The sequence below is a fragment of the Vombatus ursinus genome, unplaced genomic scaffold (assembly GCF_900497805.2).
Source record: "Vombatus ursinus unplaced genomic scaffold, bare-nosed wombat genome assembly UNPS02005659.1, whole genome shotgun sequence".
In the NCBI taxonomy this organism is placed as follows: domain Eukaryota; kingdom Metazoa; phylum Chordata; class Mammalia; order Diprotodontia; family Vombatidae; genus Vombatus; species Vombatus ursinus.
In genome coordinates this window covers 10,755,485-10,777,951 of record NW_020945437.1, presented here as the reverse complement: position 1 = coordinate 10,777,951, position 22,467 = coordinate 10,755,485, and the positions used below count along the sequence as shown (strand labels likewise).

General features: G+C 37.8%; 1 protein-coding gene across 3 annotated transcripts in view; it reads right to left on the bottom strand.

Moving 5' to 3' along the window:
- Positions 1-22,467, bottom strand: part of DLG2 (discs large MAGUK scaffold protein 2) — a 1,559,742-nt gene that overhangs the window by 964,164 nt on the left and 573,111 nt on the right. For 2 of the 3 annotated variants that reach the window (XM_027848244.1, XM_027848243.1), the window contains one exon: positions 2,977-3,030. The exons of the other annotated variant lie outside the window; for it this stretch is intronic. In XM_027848244.1, the coding sequence (XP_027704045.1) occupies positions 2,977-3,030 (54 nt within the window). The remainder of the gene's footprint in view (positions 1-2,976; positions 3,031-22,467) is intronic. 3 annotated transcript variants of the gene reach the window in all.

Genomic DNA, 22,467 nt, shown 5'->3' with positions numbered 1-22,467 from the left:
TAAGGAAATATAAGGGAAAACAAAACTTTAAAAGACCTTTTAATATTTGGTCTTACCTAAGTGCCAGCTTTCAGGAAGAAGGGACAGACCGCATAATTTTTTTAAAATAATTCTTCTGACTAGTTGACTAGCTCAAGTCTCAGGCTAGCAGGCCTGGAGGATTTCCCTTAATTCTGTCAGCATTTTCTGTTCTGAAGTGTGAGCTTGGCATCTGAGAGATTAGGGGCCTAAATTGATACTGCTCAAAAGTAAAGCTTCTGTTCAAAGAATTATCTCTCTGTTCTATATTCCTATATCATCAGAATAAGATTGGTTAACTTTGCTAAAGTATGCCTGGGAATTGGGATAAGAATGATTTAGGACACATTGGTTGCCCTTTACCTAAAGGTGTCAGGGATTCTGTAACATGTTTTCTATCACCCAAGGCCATGTTAGTGTATGTGGGCATCTTCTTTCCTAAGTAGAAAGGGAAAGAGAAAAGGATGTAAGAAAAGAGACAGGTGTGAGATTCTAAGAGAAAAGAAAGGATAGGGAGGGAGAATGTGGGAGAGAAATGATATAGGAGAGAGAGAAGACCTTACAATGTAATAGGAGAAAGATGAGGAAGGGAGGGGGAAAAGAGGGGGGGAGAGAGAGAGAGAGGGAAAGAGGGGGGAGAAAGAGAGAGAGAAAGAGAGAGAGAGAGAAGAGGGGAAGAGGGAAAAAGAGAGGACAGGGAGGAGGAAAAGAGGGAAAAAAGGGAGAAGAGGGATGAAGAGGAAGAGAGAAGGGGAGAGATGGAAGAAGAGGGGAGGAGAGAAAGAAGGGGAGAGATAGATGAAGAAGAGATAGGAAAAAGAAGAAGGAGGGAGGGAATAAGGAATGAATCTACTTGGGATGTTATAGTGTATCTTTTGGCTTACTATAGTTTTTACAGTAGTAGAATTAATATAAATGTATACTTAGTGGTACAACTTACCACTGAAATAAAGATTACAGTTGAATTTTTTACTAGAAATAATTCTCATTATCAGTGTTTTTTCACCAAGTAAGCTAAGGGCTTTGTTCTTCCTTGGATCTTATAGAACACAATACTACGTCCACTGAACCATCTACTGAACCATTCAATAATCTTGCATAAACACTGATTATAATACATAAGGCCATGTGCTAGGTGCTGTATAAAGTGAAGACAGAGCCCTACTCCCTGTCCTCTAGGTGCTTACAATTTAATGAAGGAATAAAAAGTTGATATATGACAGGTAAAAAAATTCCTGTGGTACAAGACAGCATGGGATGGGGCAAAGAGGAGATCAAGATAAAACAGAGTGAGGTAAGCAAATTACAGTGGAAGAAATCACTTTCATCTAGGGAAAATCAGGAAAAGCTTCATGGAAAGCAGGTAAATGGACTGATCCTTGAAGCATTTCAACAGAGGAACATGTAGAAGGACAGTTTTCCCAGCACAGAGGGTGGCCTGTCTGTGTGAATACAAGGAAGGTGGGTGAAAGCGGGGAGAAGTCTCAGTTGGCAGTCTGCTTGGTAGACTCATTGAGTGTTTGAAGTAGAATAGTGTGAAATGAACCTGTAAATGCAGGCTGAAGAGAGATCATGGAGTTCCTTATATTCCAAGCTAAGGAGTTGGTTCACATTTTATAGACAAACAATGAATAGCCACTGAAGGTTTTAAGGAAGGTAGTGACAAGGTTGGATTTATACATGTTATAGATGTTTAGGCATCTGTGTAAAGAATACTCATTAGGGAGGTATTAGGGAGTTGTTGTTCAGTCATTTTTCAGTCGTGTCTGACTCTCCATAATACTCTTTGGGTTTTGTTTTTTGTTTTTGGCAAAGATACTGGAGTTGTTGGCCATTTCCTTCTCCAGCTCATTTTATAGAGGAGGAAACAGGAAAACTAGGCTTGCCTAGGGTCTCAGAACTAGTAAGTGTATGAGGTAAAATTTGAACTCAGGAAAATGATTCTTCCTGACTTCAGGCCCGGTGCTCTATCTACTGGGCCACCTTGCTGCCCTGTATTAGGGGGTAACACAGTAGAAATAATGGAAGGTCAGAACAAGGTTGCACAGGATTCTAGGTAGAAAACAGACCCCTGCTGAAATGGCTGACAATAGGGTTAAGAATATGGACTGAGAGATGAAGCTAGAACAGGGATGATGTTCCTGGAGAACCGAGAATGATCAAAGGATATTATTGAACAAATGTCATTATGAGGGTCAGTAATTTCAAGCAGAAGGAGGCAGTGGGAGAGTTAGCAGGGCAAGAAATTTTGATCATAAAGTGGAATTTCAGAGTCCCTGCTTCTGGTTTCTCTCACCCAATCCATCCTCCACACCACTGCCAAACTGGCATTTCTAAAATACAGATGAGACTATGTCACTTCCCTACTCAAACATCTTCAATGGCTCCATGTTGTTTATAGGAGAAAGCACACAAACCCCAGGCTGGCATTTAAAGCCCTTTACAATATGGATCCATCTACCTTCACAGTCTCTTAGTCCTTTATCCCCTTCCACAGGCTCTGTGTTCTAGTTAAACTGGCCTGCGAGCTGTTTCCCATGCATAACACTACATCTTTCTGCTCCCCACAGTCACAGATGTGGTCATACAGGTCTCTAAGGCAGCCCATCCTCATTTCTGCCTCTTAAAATCCCATCATATGATACCTTCAGGGGAAAATCTGGCTGCAGTGAATGGAGCAATGGGTGTGTTTTCCATGGAGGCATTTTCTTATTCTTTCCCTTCATGTGTAGTTCCCTTCGGTTTCAGAAACATTCAGTGAAAGTGGGAATTATTTGCATAGCTAACCATGGATTTAGCGAATATGAAAAGACAAAGACAGAACTAATTTTAGGAAGCATCTTATGAGATAAACTATTGGATAAAACAGAATACAGACACACACATACACACACAAAATCAAATGATTAGTTTATTATGTAATTTTTGAAAGGAAATCAAGAGAAAAATTATACTCACATAAGGAATAGTATCCAAAGTATCTGTGTTGACAATAATAGGAGCAGGGCTGGCCTAAAAAAGGGGGGAAAAAGAAAACACTTAAAATACTGAATCTTCTACTCCAAACAAAGGCTAGGTTGCTCACATTTCTTTCTTACCACATTTAAAATAAAATACCATGAGAAGGAGAAATAATACTCTCCTGTGAATTTCCCCTCCCTTCTGCACAGTCCTATCACATCCTCTGAGATTTGTGCTGTTCTGGAAAAGGGCCATTCTGGGAATTTGAATAAGTGATAACATTTCTGACATTTTTTCCCCCGTAACAATAACTGTTTTGCAGTAGAAAATGCAAACGACAAGGAAATTGGCACAATTAAACCATGTCTAACATTTATCAAACTCGTCTTTCATTCTGGCACTGTTGCCCTTTAAGGGATATGTATTAACAAGAAATGTTTTCACTAGTAACTTAATGGATCATTTTGTTTGATGACATCTTTACCTAATTCAATCCTCAACAGCTCGAGCTTTAGCATGTGCCAAAGGTACAGAGCTCATCTTTGCACGTGCACTTTTTGTTTCTGATATGTATACAGCTCCTCTCTCTCTCTCTCTCTCTCTCTCTCTCTCTATGTATATTTACATATAACATATACATAAACTATATGTATATATACACATATGCATATCCACTCATATGTGCATATATGTCTACATATAGTTAGTTTAGACTGTGATTTCATCAGTTTGGCAGTACTTCTGGTGTGGCAATTTCCTTCACTGTTAGGGATCTGGAACTCTTCTGTAACTTTTTTTTTCTTTCTGGCGACTGGAACTTCTCACTGTCCTGAACTTCACTCATGGCCTGACCCCACTGCTGATCAGCACTGAAACTCTGACGTGCTCAGGGCTAGTTAGTTCCTTCTTAGATTGCCTTCTCTCCCTCCTCCTCCCACCCACCCATGATGGTGGCTCACCATATTGGTGCCAGACCTGGTACAGACACCTGATAGCTTTAGTCCTATTCCAGGGACTCAGGATTTCTTAAACAATCTACCAGCCTTGGACTCCCCTGTATCAGAGACTATAAGTATGTGCCACCATATCTGGTATAATAATTTTAAAAATAAATTTCACTGATATATTTTGTTTTTATGTCACCTACATTTCTCAGTGTATCTGCATCTCCTGCCAGAGAGCCAACCTTTTTAACCAAAAGTACAAAAGAGGGGGAAATAGTTCAGCAAAACTAACCAATATAGCAAAAAAGTCTGATATAATATGCAATATTTCACACCCCTAGTTCCTTGCTTTTGCAAAGCAGGTGAGGGAGGTGCCTTCTCACATTTCTTTGTTGATATTGTCTATAACTTAACAGTCTTAGCAGGTTGCCTAGGGTCACTGATATGTTAAACGACTTGCTCTGAGAACAAGTGTATGTCACAAGCAGCATATAACCCAAGTCTTTCTGACTCCAAGACTGACCCTTTAGTCACTGGGCCATGCTGCTTCTGGCTCTGTAGGATATTAAAAAATCAATCTAATATGATCTAAAAGAATGCTCAGCATGTTATGCGTTTCTTCATGCAAACTCTCATATCTCCCATGAAAAGATAATGTAGAATCTGAGCAAAGTTGATATAGAAGGGCTACAAGCAAAGTCATTAAAAAGTACAAGATGGTAATCTCCATTTGCATCGACAAATCTAGCTTCCTGAATATTGAGTAGACAGAGCTTCACTTTCTTGTTTCCAAAATTTTCATTTGGGAGGAGTCCCTCATACCCCAGTGGATCTCCAATCTCCTACCCAAGTTGTAGATTTCATTTAGATAAAGAAAATTGTCTATTCTTTTGACTTACTGGGAATGTTATATAAATTGCAGAATGATTGGCAAGGACATAACTTTGGGGACGGATCATTAACTGGGCTCTTTGGAATTAAAATCTTTCCTGTACATATTAACAAAAGCCAAAGGGAACAGGGCAGTAGCCTATGAATTTGAATGAATACCTGGATTTGCAGTAAGAAGTGTGACTTGGGGTTAGTTATTTAACCTCCTCTGGTCTCACTTTCCTGATCTATAAAATAAGGGTGATAAACTAAAGGATCTCGATGAAATCTCTTCCTATTATGCATTTTGCCTCTATGTGATATATCAGCCAGTCTTAATCTCCTTAGTCTTCAGTTTGCTCCACTGTACAAATGTGGTAGTTGGATTACATTGTGATCTCCAACTTTCCTTCTAGCCTCAAACTTCTGATCTTCTGCCCCTTAATGTATACGTCACAGTGAAAGTTCATACTTCAGCCAAAGACCAAGTTCATATTTCAGTCAAAGGTGTGGGAAATTAGCACTTACTTTATGTCCCTGAAAGTATTTCCAACTTGGAAATTAGCAAACTGTGCTAATGATCTACAGCGGATAGTTAATTGTAGATAAACAAGAGATGTGACATACTGTATTTCAGCCAAGAGAGACTTTTATGGCTCTCAGGGGGCAGAGAATAAGAGAAGTCAGCCAGAGAAGACAGAGAAGTGAACAGCAGAATTCCTGGTTAAAGGGGACAAACTTCATCAGAGAGTAACAGAGTCTTTTCAGGGAGATTGACAAGAGGCTTCTAAAAGATTTATTTTCCAGAAACATGTCTCTTATCACATGACTCTCCTGCTCAAAAACTCACCATGGCTCCTTATTTTCTACAAACCAAAGCCAAAGTCTTCTTTCTGACTTTCAAAGCCTCCTAGACCATAAATTCAATGAGAGTCAGTACTATGTCCTATCTAAATGTTGTATCTATTCCCCTTGGCACCTAGCACATTTCTTTCCTTCCTTAATAAATGACTGCTGATGTTATTTAGTCTGGCTCCAATATGCCAATCCATCTTGGATTTTACTCTCTTTGAATGCCTCCTCTGCTCTAGTTGGGCAGTCAGGCTGCTTTCTGCTTTCTACACTTATTCTCACTTTTATGCCTTTGTATATGCTCTTACCTCCACATTGAATGCCCTTTCTTCTCTACTTTTTTCTAAATCCTTCCAGTCTCAGCAGAAGTTCCACCACCTCTAAAAAAACCTCCCCTGATGACTCCAGTCCACATCAGGCACCATTTTCCTTTGAACTGCTATCACACTTTGATTTAGAATGACATACTCTAAAGTTATATGCCTTTTCTACGAAGCTTTTCCCAAGCACAGGTTCCATCTCCACACTAAGACTGTAAACTCCGTATGGGAAGGGAGAAGAAATACTTATTTTGTATCATTCAGAGTGCCAGCATAGTGTTCTATAAATGCTTATATAACCAGTCAAACGATAAGCATTTATTAAGCATCAACTATTCGTGAGATGGTGCAATGAAGGTATAAAGGCCAAAAAAATGACCACTGCCTCCAAAAAGGTTTATACATACATTTTTTTGTCTACAGATATTTATACATATTATCTATCTCTCTGGGCTAGATCTATAATGTCATCCCTACATTTATTTATATCATTTGATTTAGATATCTGGGTTTGTATATGTATATATGCACATGTGCATATATATGTGTGTATATGTATTTGGACAAGATGAGAAGAGGAACTCTGGATGACAAGTTCTAGAGAGTTGCCTAAGGCATTGAGACATTAAATGATTTACTCAAGGTCACATAGCCGACATGTCAAAAACTGGACTTGAACTCAGATCTTCCTGATTCCAAGGCTGGTTCTCTATGCACTACATCTTACTACCTCTGTTCCAAAAAATACACGCAAAATAAAATAAGGTGATTTTAGGAGCTGGATACATACAACCAGTAGCAAAAGTAACACTTGAACGGAAGCCTCTTCTAAAAGGGGATGGAAGATGTATAGAGTCTAAAGAATAATACTAATCAAAGACCAAGTATGGAAGCAGGTAGGCTACATTTTTCAGAAATTCAAGGGGCCTGACCCTGGCTGCAGTAAAGTTAAAATGAAGTGGAAAAATTAAGGTTAAATTGTAGGTCATATTGAGGCTATTTATAGAAAGTTATACATTACCCCTATGGGAGTGGTAACCTGGAGGAAATCAGGAGAACATGTATTTTTCAACCCAGAGTATAAAGCACACTTTCTATAGTACAGAGTGTGCCAGTTGTTCTGTCCCTAAATCTAGGCCTTGTGATTTTCAAGACAATCTCTATGGGACGTATTCTCTCAGTTATAAGTGCCCAAGTCTCTAACACACAAAGAAAGGAAGGGGAAGCATATACATAATTAGGAAAGTGACTGTACTCCCAAGATAGAAGCCCAGTACCAACTCTGGAAATTCTGAAAGTGCTATGAAAATGCTACCTATCATCCTCATCCTCATCCTTATCCTTATCCCCATCATACTGCAGAGCTGCAACTCTGCCCTGACAAAACAAAACCTACGTTTGTTCAACAAACATTTATTAAGAGACAACTCCATGGGTTACCCTGTGCTGGGTCTGCAAAGATTAAAAAAAAAAATCCCACAATCCCTCCCCTTAAGGAGTTTGTCATCTCGCAAGAAGTTTGAGGAAGGGGGTAGAAAATTTAGCGTCCTCCTTTGCAGAATGCATGGGTGGGGCTAGGTGATCTCTGGGGTCCCTTCCCAATTTAGCATCCATTGCTTCCATAATCTACTTATTTGTTTGTTTTCCCTTTACTTTACTTTCTTCTCCCTTCTTGTGGGCTCTTCAACTCATGGAATTTATGAACCAGGGGACAGGAAGGATGTACAAATAATGCACAATAACATACAAAAATAGATGTTAGAGGATGATCTTGTCCAGAGATGTCAAAGTCTTGCTGCCCGCAACAGAACCAGATTAAAATGTGATTGAGAAATCTTTAATAAAAATAGCAATACAATAAAACATACTTACTACTGTGTTTTAAAATTAAGTCATCATGTAGCCAGCTGATATCCTTAAGTATGGATGAGTGGTCCGCTTCCTATTTGAGTATGACACCACTGATATAGTCCATAACAAAGGTCAAAGTGACAGGTAAGAGAGATTCAAGAGAGGAGAGTCTCTTGTTCCTGACAGTGGGAAGCAATGCCTATGTCCCCTCCTTTCCTTTCCCACACATCCTCCCGCCCTCAATCCTTCCCTCCCTCTCTTTTCCTTCTCTCTCTCTCTCTCTCTCTCTCTCTGTGTTTCTGTCTATCTTTATCTCTCACTCACATATATAGTGAAATGTATAGTAGAAAGAATATTTGACATGGAGTAAAGAAACCTAGTTTCTTCTGGTTTTAGAATTTATAGTATAAGATGAGTACTTTTGGTCAAATCACTTCTCCCCTTCAGCCTTCAGGTTCCTCACTTCAAATGAGGGGTTGGAATGCATGATGTATAGTGTCTGTTTTTTCCAGCACTTACACACTAGGGTTCTAAAGAGATACCTTCAGATGCAGAGGCCTCTGCAGAATCCCAGATTCTCAAAGTTGGGAAGGATTTTCAGAGGCCGGGGAAACCAACCCTTTCCTGACTCAATAATGTGCCCTTCCCCACAAAATACATGCATAATCTTAACAAGTTGTCCTGCAGCTTTTGAGGATTTTTAATGAAAATGGGCCTACTCCTTCTAAAAGTAGCCCATTCCATTTTGAACAGCTCCAGTGCTGGTCAGCTTTCCTTGCATTGAGCTTAAATGGGTGTCTTAGCAGCTTTCACCCATTGCTGCCCCCTCTAGGATCAAACATAAGTATAATCCTTCCTCCAAATGATTACCTGTCAAATATATGAAGAGAGTCATCCATTAAAGTTTTTTTTAGGCTAAACGTAAACCATTCTAATTCCTTGTTCTCTAGTCTTTTCCCATTCCTGGTTATCCTTTTCTGGTCATACCCCCAACTTGTCTATACTCTTTCTAAAAACTGGTGGCCACAACTGACCAGACTATATATTTCCTATATGGTCTGATGAGGGCACAGAGAGAGCAAGACAGATCACTAAAATGTAGAAAAAGGTTGTATAATTAGAGGCATGTTATCTACCTATATCTACATGTTGCAGTTTGTAAGACAACTATATGGGATGTGTCTTTGCAAATATAAGTATCTCCAAGTCTCTCTTATACAAAAGGGTATATACACAGATATACACGTGTATTATATATGTATAAACACATGCACACACATATACATATATTATATATATATTTACACATATATGAAATTGTTATTGTTGTTCAGTCATTTCAGTCGTGTCTGATTCTTCATGACCCCTTTGGGGTTTTCTTGGCAAAGATACTGTCAACAAAGTCAAGTGACTTGCCCAGGGTCACATAGCTAGGAAATGTGTGAGGCCACATCTGAATGCAAGTCTTCCTGACCCCAGACTCAGTGCTCTATCTACTGCACCACCTAGCTACTCTTATATATTAAATACATATGTACGTATAGCATATTGATATATAAAATATTTATACTTATACAAATACTATATGGTATATAAATCAATCTGTATGTATACATATATCAATCTATGTGATAAATTATATATATTGTGAATGTAAGTATAGCTATACATACATACATATATGTATATCTCACATACACACACACATAGCCTTGGTAAGCTTGGCATAAGAGCCAGAAACATTACAATCAGCTCCAAGCCTGGTCTTGTTTTCTTTAATTTTTTTGTCATTATAATTATTAATGACTTGGATTAAGTTTGTGGATACCACTGAGGTTGGGAAGGAAAGTTAACCCATTAGGTGATAAAGATCAAGATTCAGAAATAAAGCAAGACTTGAACAAGCTACCTAAACTGATGCACTGAAATTCAACAGGGATGAATATTAAGGCTTGCATTTAAATTTGAAGTTCAACAGTGCCAATGCAGTAAGGCCCAGGAAGCCTGGGTTCAGCAGGGATCACCAGTGTGGAATGGAAATCTTCTGTTGCATTCATGAAAATTTTGGACAGATTTCATTTGGAGGATTATGTCTCGTTCAGGGCACCAACTTTTTAGCATGGCATTGAGAAAATAGAATGCATTTAGAGGAGAAGAAGGATTTGATTTTAAGAGAACTCAAAATCACATCATATGAGAATTTGTTGGCGGGGGGAGGGAAGGTAACTTAGTCCTATGGCTGATAATTTCATCCTTTTTTAGAGGCAGGTATGTGGAGTGGTGGATAGAGAGCTGGGATTGGAGTCAGAAAGACCTGAGTTCAAATTTGACTTCAGACACTTACTAGCTAGTTGACATTGGACTAGTCAATTCATCTGCCTCAGTTTCCTCAACTCTAAACTGAGGAAAATAGTGGCACCTACCTCCTTCCAAGCTTGTTGTGAGGATCAAATGAGTTAATATTTGTGAAGTGCTTAGCAGAGTGCCTGGCACATAGTAAGTGCTTCAAAAATGTTTGTTCCTTTTCTCTTCTAGACTTTTAGAATCACTAACTCATAGTTGTTAGTGTTTTTGAAATTAATTTATATTTTTTTGCATTTACTTTTTATATATTAGTATGTGTATAGTTGCTCTCTCTCCTTCATACTCTCAGTCAAATATAAGCTTCCTGGGGGCAGGGGCTGTTTTTTTTTTTAATAATACTGGTGCCTGACATAATACCTGGAATATACTTGGTACTTAATAAATGTTTGCTGAATTAAGAGCATCCAGAGTGTAATTACTTCTTGGTATTTTCATAACCTAACACACATACTAATAAGTGTCTGTTAAGAGAACATTTAGAGGAAATGGTAATTATATTCTCAAGTTCTATTTTGTGGAAGATAGATTAGAGTTATTCCCATGAAAATACAGAAGGCAGTACAGGGACTATTGTTCTGATGTATAAGATCAGGGTTCAGTATAAGAAAATTCACTTTGATAAATCCATTTTTCACAGTGGATTTCCAGGAAAGATAGTGAACATCAATGGCAGTCTTGAGCTATATCCACATACATATATCAGCGCAGGGTAAAGGTAGTAAATGCACATGGTCACCATAGATGGGTGGAATCATCATAGAAATGGGTTGAGATACATGGCCCATTCACCATTAGCCACCTTATTATTCTTCACACCTGAACAGGTATGGGCCTTTCAGCCTCAATCTCTACTACTTCAATGGATTCCCTGCAACCATCTAAAGCTCTCTCAAAAGAAACTCTGGCAGTGATCATCTATCTACTGAGGCATGAAAGGCTTTGTCATATATCAATGGAGGAAATGCCCAGAATAATTAAAGCAGGACCTTTGAAATAATGAGAAAATCAATCAACAAACATTTATTAACCAACTAATATGTGCCAGGCACTCTCCAAGGTGCTAGTGAAAGAGAAAAAAATGAAATACTACCTATCCTCAAAGTACTAATTCTAACATGGGATATAACCTTTGCATATATGAAAGAATAAAAACTAGGTGTTTGGGTAGTTGGGGTATGAATTGGCGATGAGGAGGAATCAAAAAGGACACATATATTAAATGAACCTTGTCTCCTCTTTTCTGCCTTTTGGTCTCCCTGGCTTTAAGACTCAGGTCCAGCTAAAGACCCTAGGGTCAAGCGAAATATAAGAAGAGAAAAATAGGTCAGTGATAATTCTCTCTCAATAATCCCAAGATTACATTGGCCTTTTATTTTTAGTTCACCTTTGCTATAGCTTGGAACTGATGTTAGCTCTATAGTCAGAGAGACAAATGGATAGAAACTAGAGACTCAAATCCCTAACAGCTAGTGTCCTCATTCTCAAACTACCTTGTATTTAACTACACTGTATATATGTATTTATTCACTTCAGATTTGTATATATTAATATATTCATTTGTTGTTTTCCCCATTAGAATGTATGCTCTCTGAAGACAGGAACCATGCCTTTGCCTTTCTTTGTATTCCCAGTGCTTAGCATAGGGTCTGGCACATAGCAACTACTTAATATATGTTTGTGGAATGATTGTACTGTGATTTGAAGGGAATTAGGGATTCAAAATGCTAAAGATGAGAAGGCAGTGAATTTGAGGCATGGCTGATAGCCTGGGCAATAACTACACTATCCTAGCAGAAATACTGACTCTGATTTCATTGACCTTGGCATATACAGGAGGCTAGGACACTTTTAGTTCTTGGAAGCTACTGTCTCCAGAGTCATGGTGAATTCTCACCACTGCTGCTCCTGTTATGGGATCAGTTAAATGTGGGAGGATTTGATTACTCATATCTTTGCAGCAGAATTTTTGGGTGCCAAGAAGTAAGGATGCTGTTGTTGTTGTTGTAAGTAGTTTGATGAATGCCCAGACTAGGAAGTGGGTTTAGGCCAAAAGGGTAAAAAGTACAGCACTTGGTATGAATAGCGTTTGGAGAATGCTGGCAGAGAGAGAAGAGTCCAAGTAATATATCTGAAGGATGCTGGGATTTGCAGAATGTTGGCATCTGCAAACTTTGGTCTGGGGATCTCCCTCCCGTGTCATCATTCAGTCTCAATGCTTTGAGGGCTTTTGAGGGGGTATGTTGCAGATTTTAATGTTAGTCTGAGTCATGTTTCTTGTTGCTACTGAGCTCCCACACACCGTATATACTAATCAGGGGAGCAAACAATGCTAAAGGTAAGGTATTAAATTGAGCCTGGTATTGCCTACCTGAACTATATCACCTGGATTTGCTTCTAGTTCCTGTCTGTAGAGTAAGGTGCTCAGGGACACTAGGCAATGTAACCCATTCACTCCTTCCCTGTCCATGAAAGAAGGTCCATACTTTTCTTTTTAATTTGGAGCAGATGCTATCACACACTTTTGGAGAGATTTTTTTTTGTTGTTTTTGGTCCCCATGGTGCCATGCCTGTCTGCCATTCCAGATGTTCAGAGCATTGATTTCTTTAAAAAAAATACAGAAGGATCCCAGCTGGAAGCAGCTCTTTCTATTTGTAATGGAGGGAGAGCCTTCTGGCAAGCTCCACTGTGGGATGTGTGAAGATGGGGTAACCAGAAGATCAGGGACAAAAAAGAGGAAGCAACAGAATGAAAGGGAAGAGATGGAGACATAGGAGCCCTGGGCAAAACAGGAAGAAAAAAAAAGAGCAGATGGAGGAAATTACTAACTCAGTATTTGGCTTGAGATTCTTCCTGCCAGGAAGGTTTCACAATGAAAGATTTTGCATACCTTTACTTCATGCAGGCTGACAATTTGCAATTATTCATAAGTCAACAAGAAATGTGCCTGATAAGCCTGAGGAAGGGAAGACAATATCTTCTCCTCTTTGAAGGATTGACATATAAAAGAGGGATTAGATTATTCTCTGCATGGTTCCAGAGTGAGGGAATTTAGTGTCAGTGGGTTTCAAAGTGGGAGATTCAAATGAAACATAGAGAACTTGCTAACCACTAGAGATGTCAAGCAATGCAAGAGGTTTCCTGGAAAAGGACAGTGTGCCACAGCAATCCAGATGTTTAGTCAGATGCTGGGCACACACTTTTCAGGATGTTGTAGAGAGAGTCCCTGCTTCACCTAGTACCTACAGTAGATAACTCCTAAGGTACCTTCCACCTCTAAGATTCTAGAGTTCTCTGTTTCCAGACCTGTGTTTCTGATCCCTTTTTGTTGTTCAACCTGGGGGTCCTTCACTACAATAATATCTCCACAGAGAGATGGAAAAATGAAAGCAAATTACAGATATTTCCAGTTAAGTACCTATAATAATCGGTCCATGTCCACCATGAATAGCTGTCAATGAAAACATTTATCAAGTACCTACTGCACGCACAAAACATTATGCTAGGTGCGAGGGAGAAATAACCAAAAAAAAAAAATAGCCCCTGACCTCAAGTTGATTGTATTCTACTGGGAGACATATCAGGCATGCAATAAGAAAATAAGTATAAGATGATTTGAGGAGAGAGAGAAAACTCTAACACCTGAGGCAGTAAACGGACATGTTAGGGGAAGGTTCCATGAAACAAGATATACCTGAAACTAGCAATTTTTTTTTTTGCCTAACAGAGTTTTCATATTACCCAGGGATCTTATTCTAATTAATGATTGTAGCAAATTTAATAGGGAAGGAATAAGCATATATTAAGTGCCTACTTTATGCAAGGCTCTGTGCTAAGCACATTTGCAAGTACTATCACATTTGATTAACTTTATTTCACTCCATGTAGTGACTCAATTTAACTCAACAAGCTTTTTTTTTTCAAATTTGTTTTTTTTTCCAACAAGCTTTTATTAAACAGCTTTGATCTCACTGCCATTGTGCTTGGTGTTGATATACAACTCAAAGTCAAAATATTTCTTGCCATCAAGAAGCTTAAGTTCTACTGGGGATTGGGGTAGGGAGGAGGAGACAACATGTACACTACTAACTCAATATAAAATGTAGGCAAAATAATTTTGAGTTGGTAGGGAAAACCAGAACCAACTGGGAAATCAAAAAGGCCTCAGAAAGAAAGTGGCGTTTGAAATTGGAGGGATCTGGGGATTATTTCAAGAGGTGACTGCAGTGAGGACAGAGAATGTTCCAGGCACGAGAGACAGCCCCCACAAGGACATCATGATGGGAGATGGAATATTGTGGATGGAGAACAGCAATTAGATCAGTCTAGCTGAAACATAAAAGGCATGAGGAGGGGGAGCTAATGTAAAATAAATATGCAAAGACAAGTGGAGTCTAATTATAAAGGGCTTTAAACACCACACAAAAGTAGTTGATTTTATTGGAGTCAATAAGAAACCACTGAAAATTCTTGAGCAAGAGAATGTTATGCTGAGACACATCCCTTAGGCATACAGTTTTGGAAGCTGTGTATATGATTGGAAAATGGAGAGGATGGAGGTAGGATGACCAATTAGGGAGCTATTGCAATGGTGCAGGTAAAAGGTATCAAGGGCTTGATAAAGTATGGAAAGAAGGGGATGCGCATGAGAGATACTAGAGAGATAAAATTAACAAAACTTGGAAACTAATTTTATGAAAGGTGAGTAAAAATGAAGAACCAAGATGATTCTAAGATTGCAAACCTGGGCAACTGGAAGAATGTTAGTACTTTAGACAGAAATAGGAGAGATTGAAAGAGGGATGGGTTTTCGGGAAAATATAGTACTTTCTGCTTTTTACATGTTGAGATAGTAATACCTATGCAATGTATAAATTCAAGTGTCATCTGTGAGGAGCTGATGTTTTGTGAATGAATAAGGACAAATACAGAGATACAGACAAGGTTCCAAGCCTGAATATTGTGTACATATGCACATAGGAAGTCGAACATAGATGTTGATCCAGCAAAGGAGCTAAGAATGAATGCTCAGACAGGTAAGAGGAAAGCCAGGAGCAAGGGAGCATCTAGGATGAGGAAATGTTCAATGTCAATGCAGAGATTTCAAGGATTAAAACTGAGGAAAAAAGTTTGTTCACTAGTCATCTGAAAGATAAATTGTAATGATATAAAAAGGATTCCCATAGAAGGAATTCTGAAGGAACACCAAACAGGTGAATTGATGAATGAATGATTCAAGTATATGGGGATAAGGTAGAGGAAAAACCAGAAGGAGGATTAATGTAAGATCAAACCTTGGAAGGGCTTTTAGAAAACATTTAGTCTCACCCCTTCGTTTTACAAAGGAAGAAACTGAGAACCAGTGAGAGGAAGCTGTTCAGGATCACACTAAAAGACAGTGGCAGAATGGGATTTTAATCCATTTTGCCACCAAGTTTTACCTTCTGAGTCCATGTGACCTTAGACTCCATTAATAGAAGCATAGAATCCAGAATGAGGCATAGAATAGAAGCATGGAATCTAGAATGATAAGATTATGGTCTGTCCTTGTGAAATCATAGCCAAAGTTCCGAGTTAGATTTTAGGCATCACACTATCAGAAGGACACAGGCAAGATGGAATTCACTCATTCATAGAAGGTTGACCAGGAGAGTGAAAGAATGTAGAACTATACCATATAGGGACTGCAGATATCTGTTGAAGAGAAGATAACACAGGGTAAGGAGAAGATCATGAGACTTATCTTCAAATACCTAAAGATTTGGTATATGGACTATAATTATCTACCCGCAGAGCTGAGAGTCTAATCATTGTCTCACAACTACAAGTATAGAGCTTTTATTACTATTATTATACCATTTTGGCTATTATTGATATTATTAATAATAAATCATTATTATTATATATCCCACAAGTGCCTAGGATACCACTGCTCTGAATACAGAAGCCAGTCAATGTTTCTTGAATAGGTGTTTCAAATTCTTTTGCTGAATTTTGAAATCCTTCCCAATTTTTCAAAGAAATTTGAAATGTCCACTGAAATTTTTCTCCCTTTCCCCAAACACATGCACAATTGTCAAACAAGACAATGCTATTTGCCTGTTAACCTTCTAAGAATTTGGAAGAGTGATAAAATAACGTGGGAAGCAGATACAAACTTCTTTATGAAATGGAAGGTTATTTTTATTATTGCATTTAGTTCTGGACTCCTGAAAGCAACCAGATGAAATTACAGAGCTTTGGAACTCAAGTCTGAAAGACTTAATTCAAATCCAGCCTCAGATTCTTAATAGCTGTGTGACCCAGTGTCTGTAACCACTGTCTGAATCAGTTTTATTCTGTAAATGGGGATAATAATAGCACTTACCATCTAGGATTATTGTGAGGATCAAATGAGATAATATTTGTAAAGTGCTTCACAAACCTTAAAGTCAGAAATAAATGCTAACTACTATTCCTGCACTTTGTTTTTCTACCTCAATAAGACAAATCCTACTTCTCAACAAAAGGTCTCCTTTCAGAGTCACAGTATCAAAGCTCTAGAGCTAAAAGGGCACTTTAAGATCATTAATGCAACTCATAATTCTTAAAGATGAGGAAACCTTATCTATGTTGGTTTCAAAACGGAGAGAAGGAACTGGGGAGAGGGACCTGGGCTGCCTAGAGACCACAGAGGTTAATTGACTTGCCCGAAGTCACAGAAATTGTGTCAGAGCCAGGACCTTAACCCTAGTTCACTGAATTCCAAACACTTTCTGCAGCATCTGTTCTAGCCCCTAAACCCCTTGGAAATCAAGTGTATGAGATGGTGACTTGTCAAGTTTATAGGGATATTGACATATGTGAGCCTCAAATCCAGGTCATCTGGTTCTAGTTTCAGCACTCTTATCACATTAAGCCATTCTTCATTTGGAAACGAGAAGGAAATTTATATTCTAATCACATCATTTACAAAAACAAAATCTAGTCTCTGAATTATTTTCAGAGACTACATGTCCAGAGCTCTTGTTACTATAGCATTCTGGTTATTATTATATTTTGAATCTCCCATAGTACTTAGAGCATTAGAGCTCTGTGTGCAGAAGCTGGTTAGTGTTTGTTAAATGAGTGTTTTAAATTCTGCCATGGAATTTTAAATCCTTCAATATCTTCATATCTATTCAACCTCTTTATATCCTATTGACTTTGCATTTTGTTTTTCCTTCTTTACCCCAATCTCTTGGCAAAGGAAATCTCTTAAAATAAAGGATTCATGTGATTTGGGATTGTTGAGACAGCATCGTCATTCAGCTTCTTCTTTTCCTCCCTACCTAGGAGCTTAGACTAGAACAGAGCTTCCTAATTACTGAAATTTGTCCTCATTTTATTCAACTTTTTTTAAAATCATTCTGGGTCATAGTCAAGGAGCTTGGAAAATCTAGTTCTGCCTAATAGCCCAGCTTTGAAGGTGTGTGTCACTAGGGATCTCATTTAATATCACTTCAAATTTCAACAAATATTTATTAAGTACTAAGAGCAGATGACTGAGGGGGTGGGGGTGGGAAAACAAAGATAAATCAAACACAGGTCCTGGATACAGAAAGCTTCAGATCTAATTGAAGTCCACATTTGTATTGTAGTTTTTTTATGGTTACAACACAATCCACATACATTCTCTCATATGTGCACATGTTCCTCCCAATAGCCCTCTGAGGGAAGTACGCAAGTGTTATTATACCCATTTTACAGATAAGGAACCAAAGACATAGAGAAAAAGTAAGCTCCTTAAAATTCCCATACCTAGTTAAGAGCATAGCTAGAAATTTGAATCTAGGTTTTCTCTCTCCCAGACAAGTGTTATTTCCACTATACCAAGCTGCCTCTGTCAGTATTAGATCAGAAAGAAAACCATGGGGGAGAGAAAGCTGAGCTGGCATGGCTACAAGAGAAGTGGGTTATGCTTCCTCCTGTTTAACCCCTAAACATCCAGGATGTCCTGGTTGCCATGGACAACAGAAATGAAGCAGATACTTTGTTCTGGAGGTGGCTAAACATTTGGAGAGTTGTGGTGGTCATCTAAATATCTTTGTGAGATGGGTAGAAAAACCAGTGAGGAAACTGGAGTTTAGAAAGGTTATGCAAATTACCCAAGGTCACACAGCCATGTTGTTTTTTTTTTTTTTTCAGTTGAAAGTAGGAAGAATTTACATATTATACAAGAAGTAACAGTGCCAAGATTATAATCTGGGATTTTTTTTTTTTGGCAGCTAGATGATGCAATGCACAGAACTCTGAGCCTGGAATCAAGAAAACTTGATTCTAATACAGCCTCAGACATTTACTAGCTGTGTGACTTAGGCAAGTCACTTAACCTCTGTGTGCCTCAGTTTTTTCAACTGTAAAATAGAAAAAATGATAGCATCTACCTCCCTGAGTTATTGTGAGAATCACACAAGATAGTATTTGCAAAATGTTTAGCACAGAGTGTTTGGCATGTAGTAGGTGATTAATAAATGTTTGTTTCCTTCCTTTGTTCTGTTCTGAAACTTCTGGTGCATTGATAGATCTTGCCCCTATTTGCTTCACTAACACATAGTGGGTAGGGACCTGACCTGTTATATGGCATAGGGAACTCCCAGGGGAGCAATTTCCCTCTGATAAAGTAAGTGTGCACCTGTTTTATAACATTCTCTTAGAGAGTTTCCTGAGGTAATGAGAAGTTATATGGTTTGCTCAGGGTCATATGGTTTGTATGTCTCAGAACCCAGGTCCTCATGATTCTGAGGCCTGCTTTCTATCTGCTATACCATTGCAGCTCTCATTTAAAGAGCACACACACACACACACACAACACATATGTGCATATGTATATGTGTTTGTGTGCATACACACATTAACACAAACATACATATGTGTATATATACATATCTATGTATACACAAGCATGTATATATCATGTGTATATTCATTCACATAAATATATAAATACCATGTATAATATAAGGTAATTTGGGGAGTGGAAGGCAGCAGTAGCTGGGAGCTTTAAGTACAAGTCTAATGATTGTGAGTGCATTCATCATAAGATTAAGCCTAGCAAGGCATGTTCATAGAAGCTTTTTACTCAATGACTTTCTACTAGGTATTTTTTTTTTACCCAAAGTCCTCATGAAACTTTCCATTTGAGGCAGAGAACAGGAGCAGAGAAGAATTAGCAACTGTGGATGGTGTACTTAGACCAATAAAAGTCACAGATCTTAGAAAAAGTGAAATAAATTTTGTTACCTAAGCTAGGGAAGAAATTTCAGGGCTAGACCTCACAGAGAATTCACCAGAGGCACTAATCTTTAAATGAAGTTTATAGTGTAGAATATTTTCGGCATGAAACATTGTCAGATTTTAAGAGCTTGCTTTATAAGTTGAAGGATTGTTGTTAGCTGTGAAAAACTGTCTCTTTTTTTCTCCTTTGCCTCAAAAATATTTTAAGCCAGATTTTGCAGTTGCAGGTGGGAGGAATTTACCCACTCTTCAGTAAAGTATATCCGCACCATCACCAGATTCTGATGATTCAACACAAGTATTTCTCAATGAGCAATGCCATTAAACAAATTTCCAATTCTGCACCTGGTGTCCCGTTTTCTGCAGGCTCCAGATGCATTCATACAGTAATTATGACACCGGCAGTCAACAGAGAGGCAAACTACCCAAATGAATGAGGATAAAAAGAAGAGAAAACAGGCAGATACAAAAACATATGCAAATTAAGACAGTTCTAAGGTTTCACCTCATACATACATTGGCAATAATGATAATAATAATAATAATAATAATAAAAGACCTAAGCATTGGAGCAGCTAAGGAAAGACAGGCACCCTTATACATTCTTGGTCAAAGTGTGAAATTGTCTAACTGACCTTGAAAATCATTTTGAATCATGAAATATCAGAAAACTATCCCTACTCATTTACCCAATGATCTCACTCCTGGCCAAGGATGTGAGAAAAAGTGAGGTCCTATACATTCCAACACAATGCTTCTTATGGTCACAAAAAACTAGAAACAAGGTGCCCATCAATTTAGAAATGGATAAACAAATTGTGGTATGTGGATGTGATAAAATGTTATTATTTTCCTGTAGGAAGCAATGAAATTTGAGGAACTTAGAAGAAAATAGTAGGTAGGAAAACTTGCGTGATCTGATACAGAGTAAAGAATGAAGAACTAGGTGAAAAATGTACATGAGGATTAAAATAATATAAATTCATTAAAACATAGACAAACTATGATTAATTATAATGACTAATCTCAGTCCCAGGGAGTAGTTGACGAAAAACTTCTTTCCTCTTAGTTGAGAGGTAGAGGATGATGGCTGAATAATGTTTTATGGAAAGTAAACTTGGAGTAGTGGATAGAGAGCTAGCTTTGGCATTGAGAAAATGTACATTCAATTCCTACCACTGATATAGATAGACAGAAAGACAGATAGCTATGTATATACATAGATGTATGTATCTATACACATACACACATACATACTTATGTATATATGTATCCATCCATCCACCCATTTATCTAGTTAGCTACCTAGCTAGCTAATTCAAGGTCCTATTGAACCTCTGAGTATTCCAGGCAATTCTTTAAGACCTCAAGTTGAGAAGCAGGTGCTATTTTGCTAAGGTAGAAGGTCTTTTCTCATTGGAAGTATCCTGAACTACAAAAATAATAGAGTGGGGCTAGGGAGGAGGGGAAAAATGTTGCATATACTGCCAAAGTCTCCAACAGTTGACAATGCCTAACTTGTTTCTTTGTCACAAGGAACGTTTAATGGTTTGTTTGTAGAGGGCAGGAAGATTATATATCAGGAAATGACTTCAGTATAGAACTGAAAGGCATCAATAAAACATTAAGAAAACATAAAGAAATAAATAGATGAAATTCCTTGATCCAGAGAAGGCGGGGAATTTTGGTAAAAAAAAAAAAGTCAAAGAGAAGATAGAAGCAATCTGGGGGAATATGGTATTTTCAAACATTTTTACACCAGTTCATGACCTAGTCTAAAGTAACACTATATGTGTGTGTGTGTGTATACATACACATGTACATATACACAAATACATACATATACATATATATAAATTGTATTTCAATACTTTTATAATCCTATGTATTTTATTTTATGAATTTAAAAATATTTAGTCTAAGAAGGGGTCCATAGGCTTCATCAGATTGCCAAAGTGGTCTATAATATGAAAAAGGGTAAGAGCTTCTGTGACCCCAGTGACACTTATCTATCCCTTCTTTCATCATGTGTTACTTTGCTACTTGTGAGATGAAAGCTCACAGAGGTAAATTCTGTCATTTCTCTTATTATTAATTATTTGAAGCAATCATTCCTATTTTTGCAATTCTTTTGAAATCTTTTTTTGTTTCATATCTTCTGGCAACATCCATTGGAAGGAATGACTCTCCCTCACTCCTTTTTTTCTTCCTCCTCTTTCCCTCCTCTCTCCCTCTCTCTCTCCCTCTCTCTTTCTCCTCTCTGTCTCTTTTCTCTCTTTCACACACACATGTTATATGTATGTGTGTGTGTGTGTGTGTATAACATCAGACTGCAATTTGAGTTTGTTTATGCAATTGTATTTTCCCCAATTGTTAGGAGTTTCTCTTCTTTATCCTGGTTTATGCAAAATATTTTCAACTTAATGTAACTATTTTTTTTTCCTTTTGCACTCTCCTCTATCCTGATTTGGTTAAGATCTCTTGACTATTTATGACAAGTGTCTAATCTTGTTGTTTTCTCCAAAAAATTTTAATGATGTGACCTTAAATATTCAGGCCATGAACTTATTGTGGTGTATGATGTAAGATGTTGGCCTAAATCTAATATTGTTTTTTTTTTGTTAAAAGAGATAGTTTTTGGGATGGGGAAAGTGGTGAGAATCAATCAATCAATGAAGAAACATTTGATATGTGCCAGACACTGTGCTCATTGGGAAATGACTAGTATTAAACAACCAACTAAACAAAGAATCCCCAAAGAAATCAATAAAAAGGTTTTTTTTTAAGAAATTGGGCAGAACAAGAATATTTTTGAGTACAAAAGATTAAAATAAGAATGCCTTTAGTAAAGATTGGTGGTTTAAGAAATTAACAGGTGAATGTTTTGTTTTTCCTCCAACAAAAAAGAAAGGTGATTCTCCTTTCTTCCAAATCCCAAAGTTGCATCACTTTTTCCAGTGTTCTTTTTTATTCAATACCACAGCACTGTGCAAAACTGTGCAAAACAATTATTCCAACAGCTTCCATGGTGATT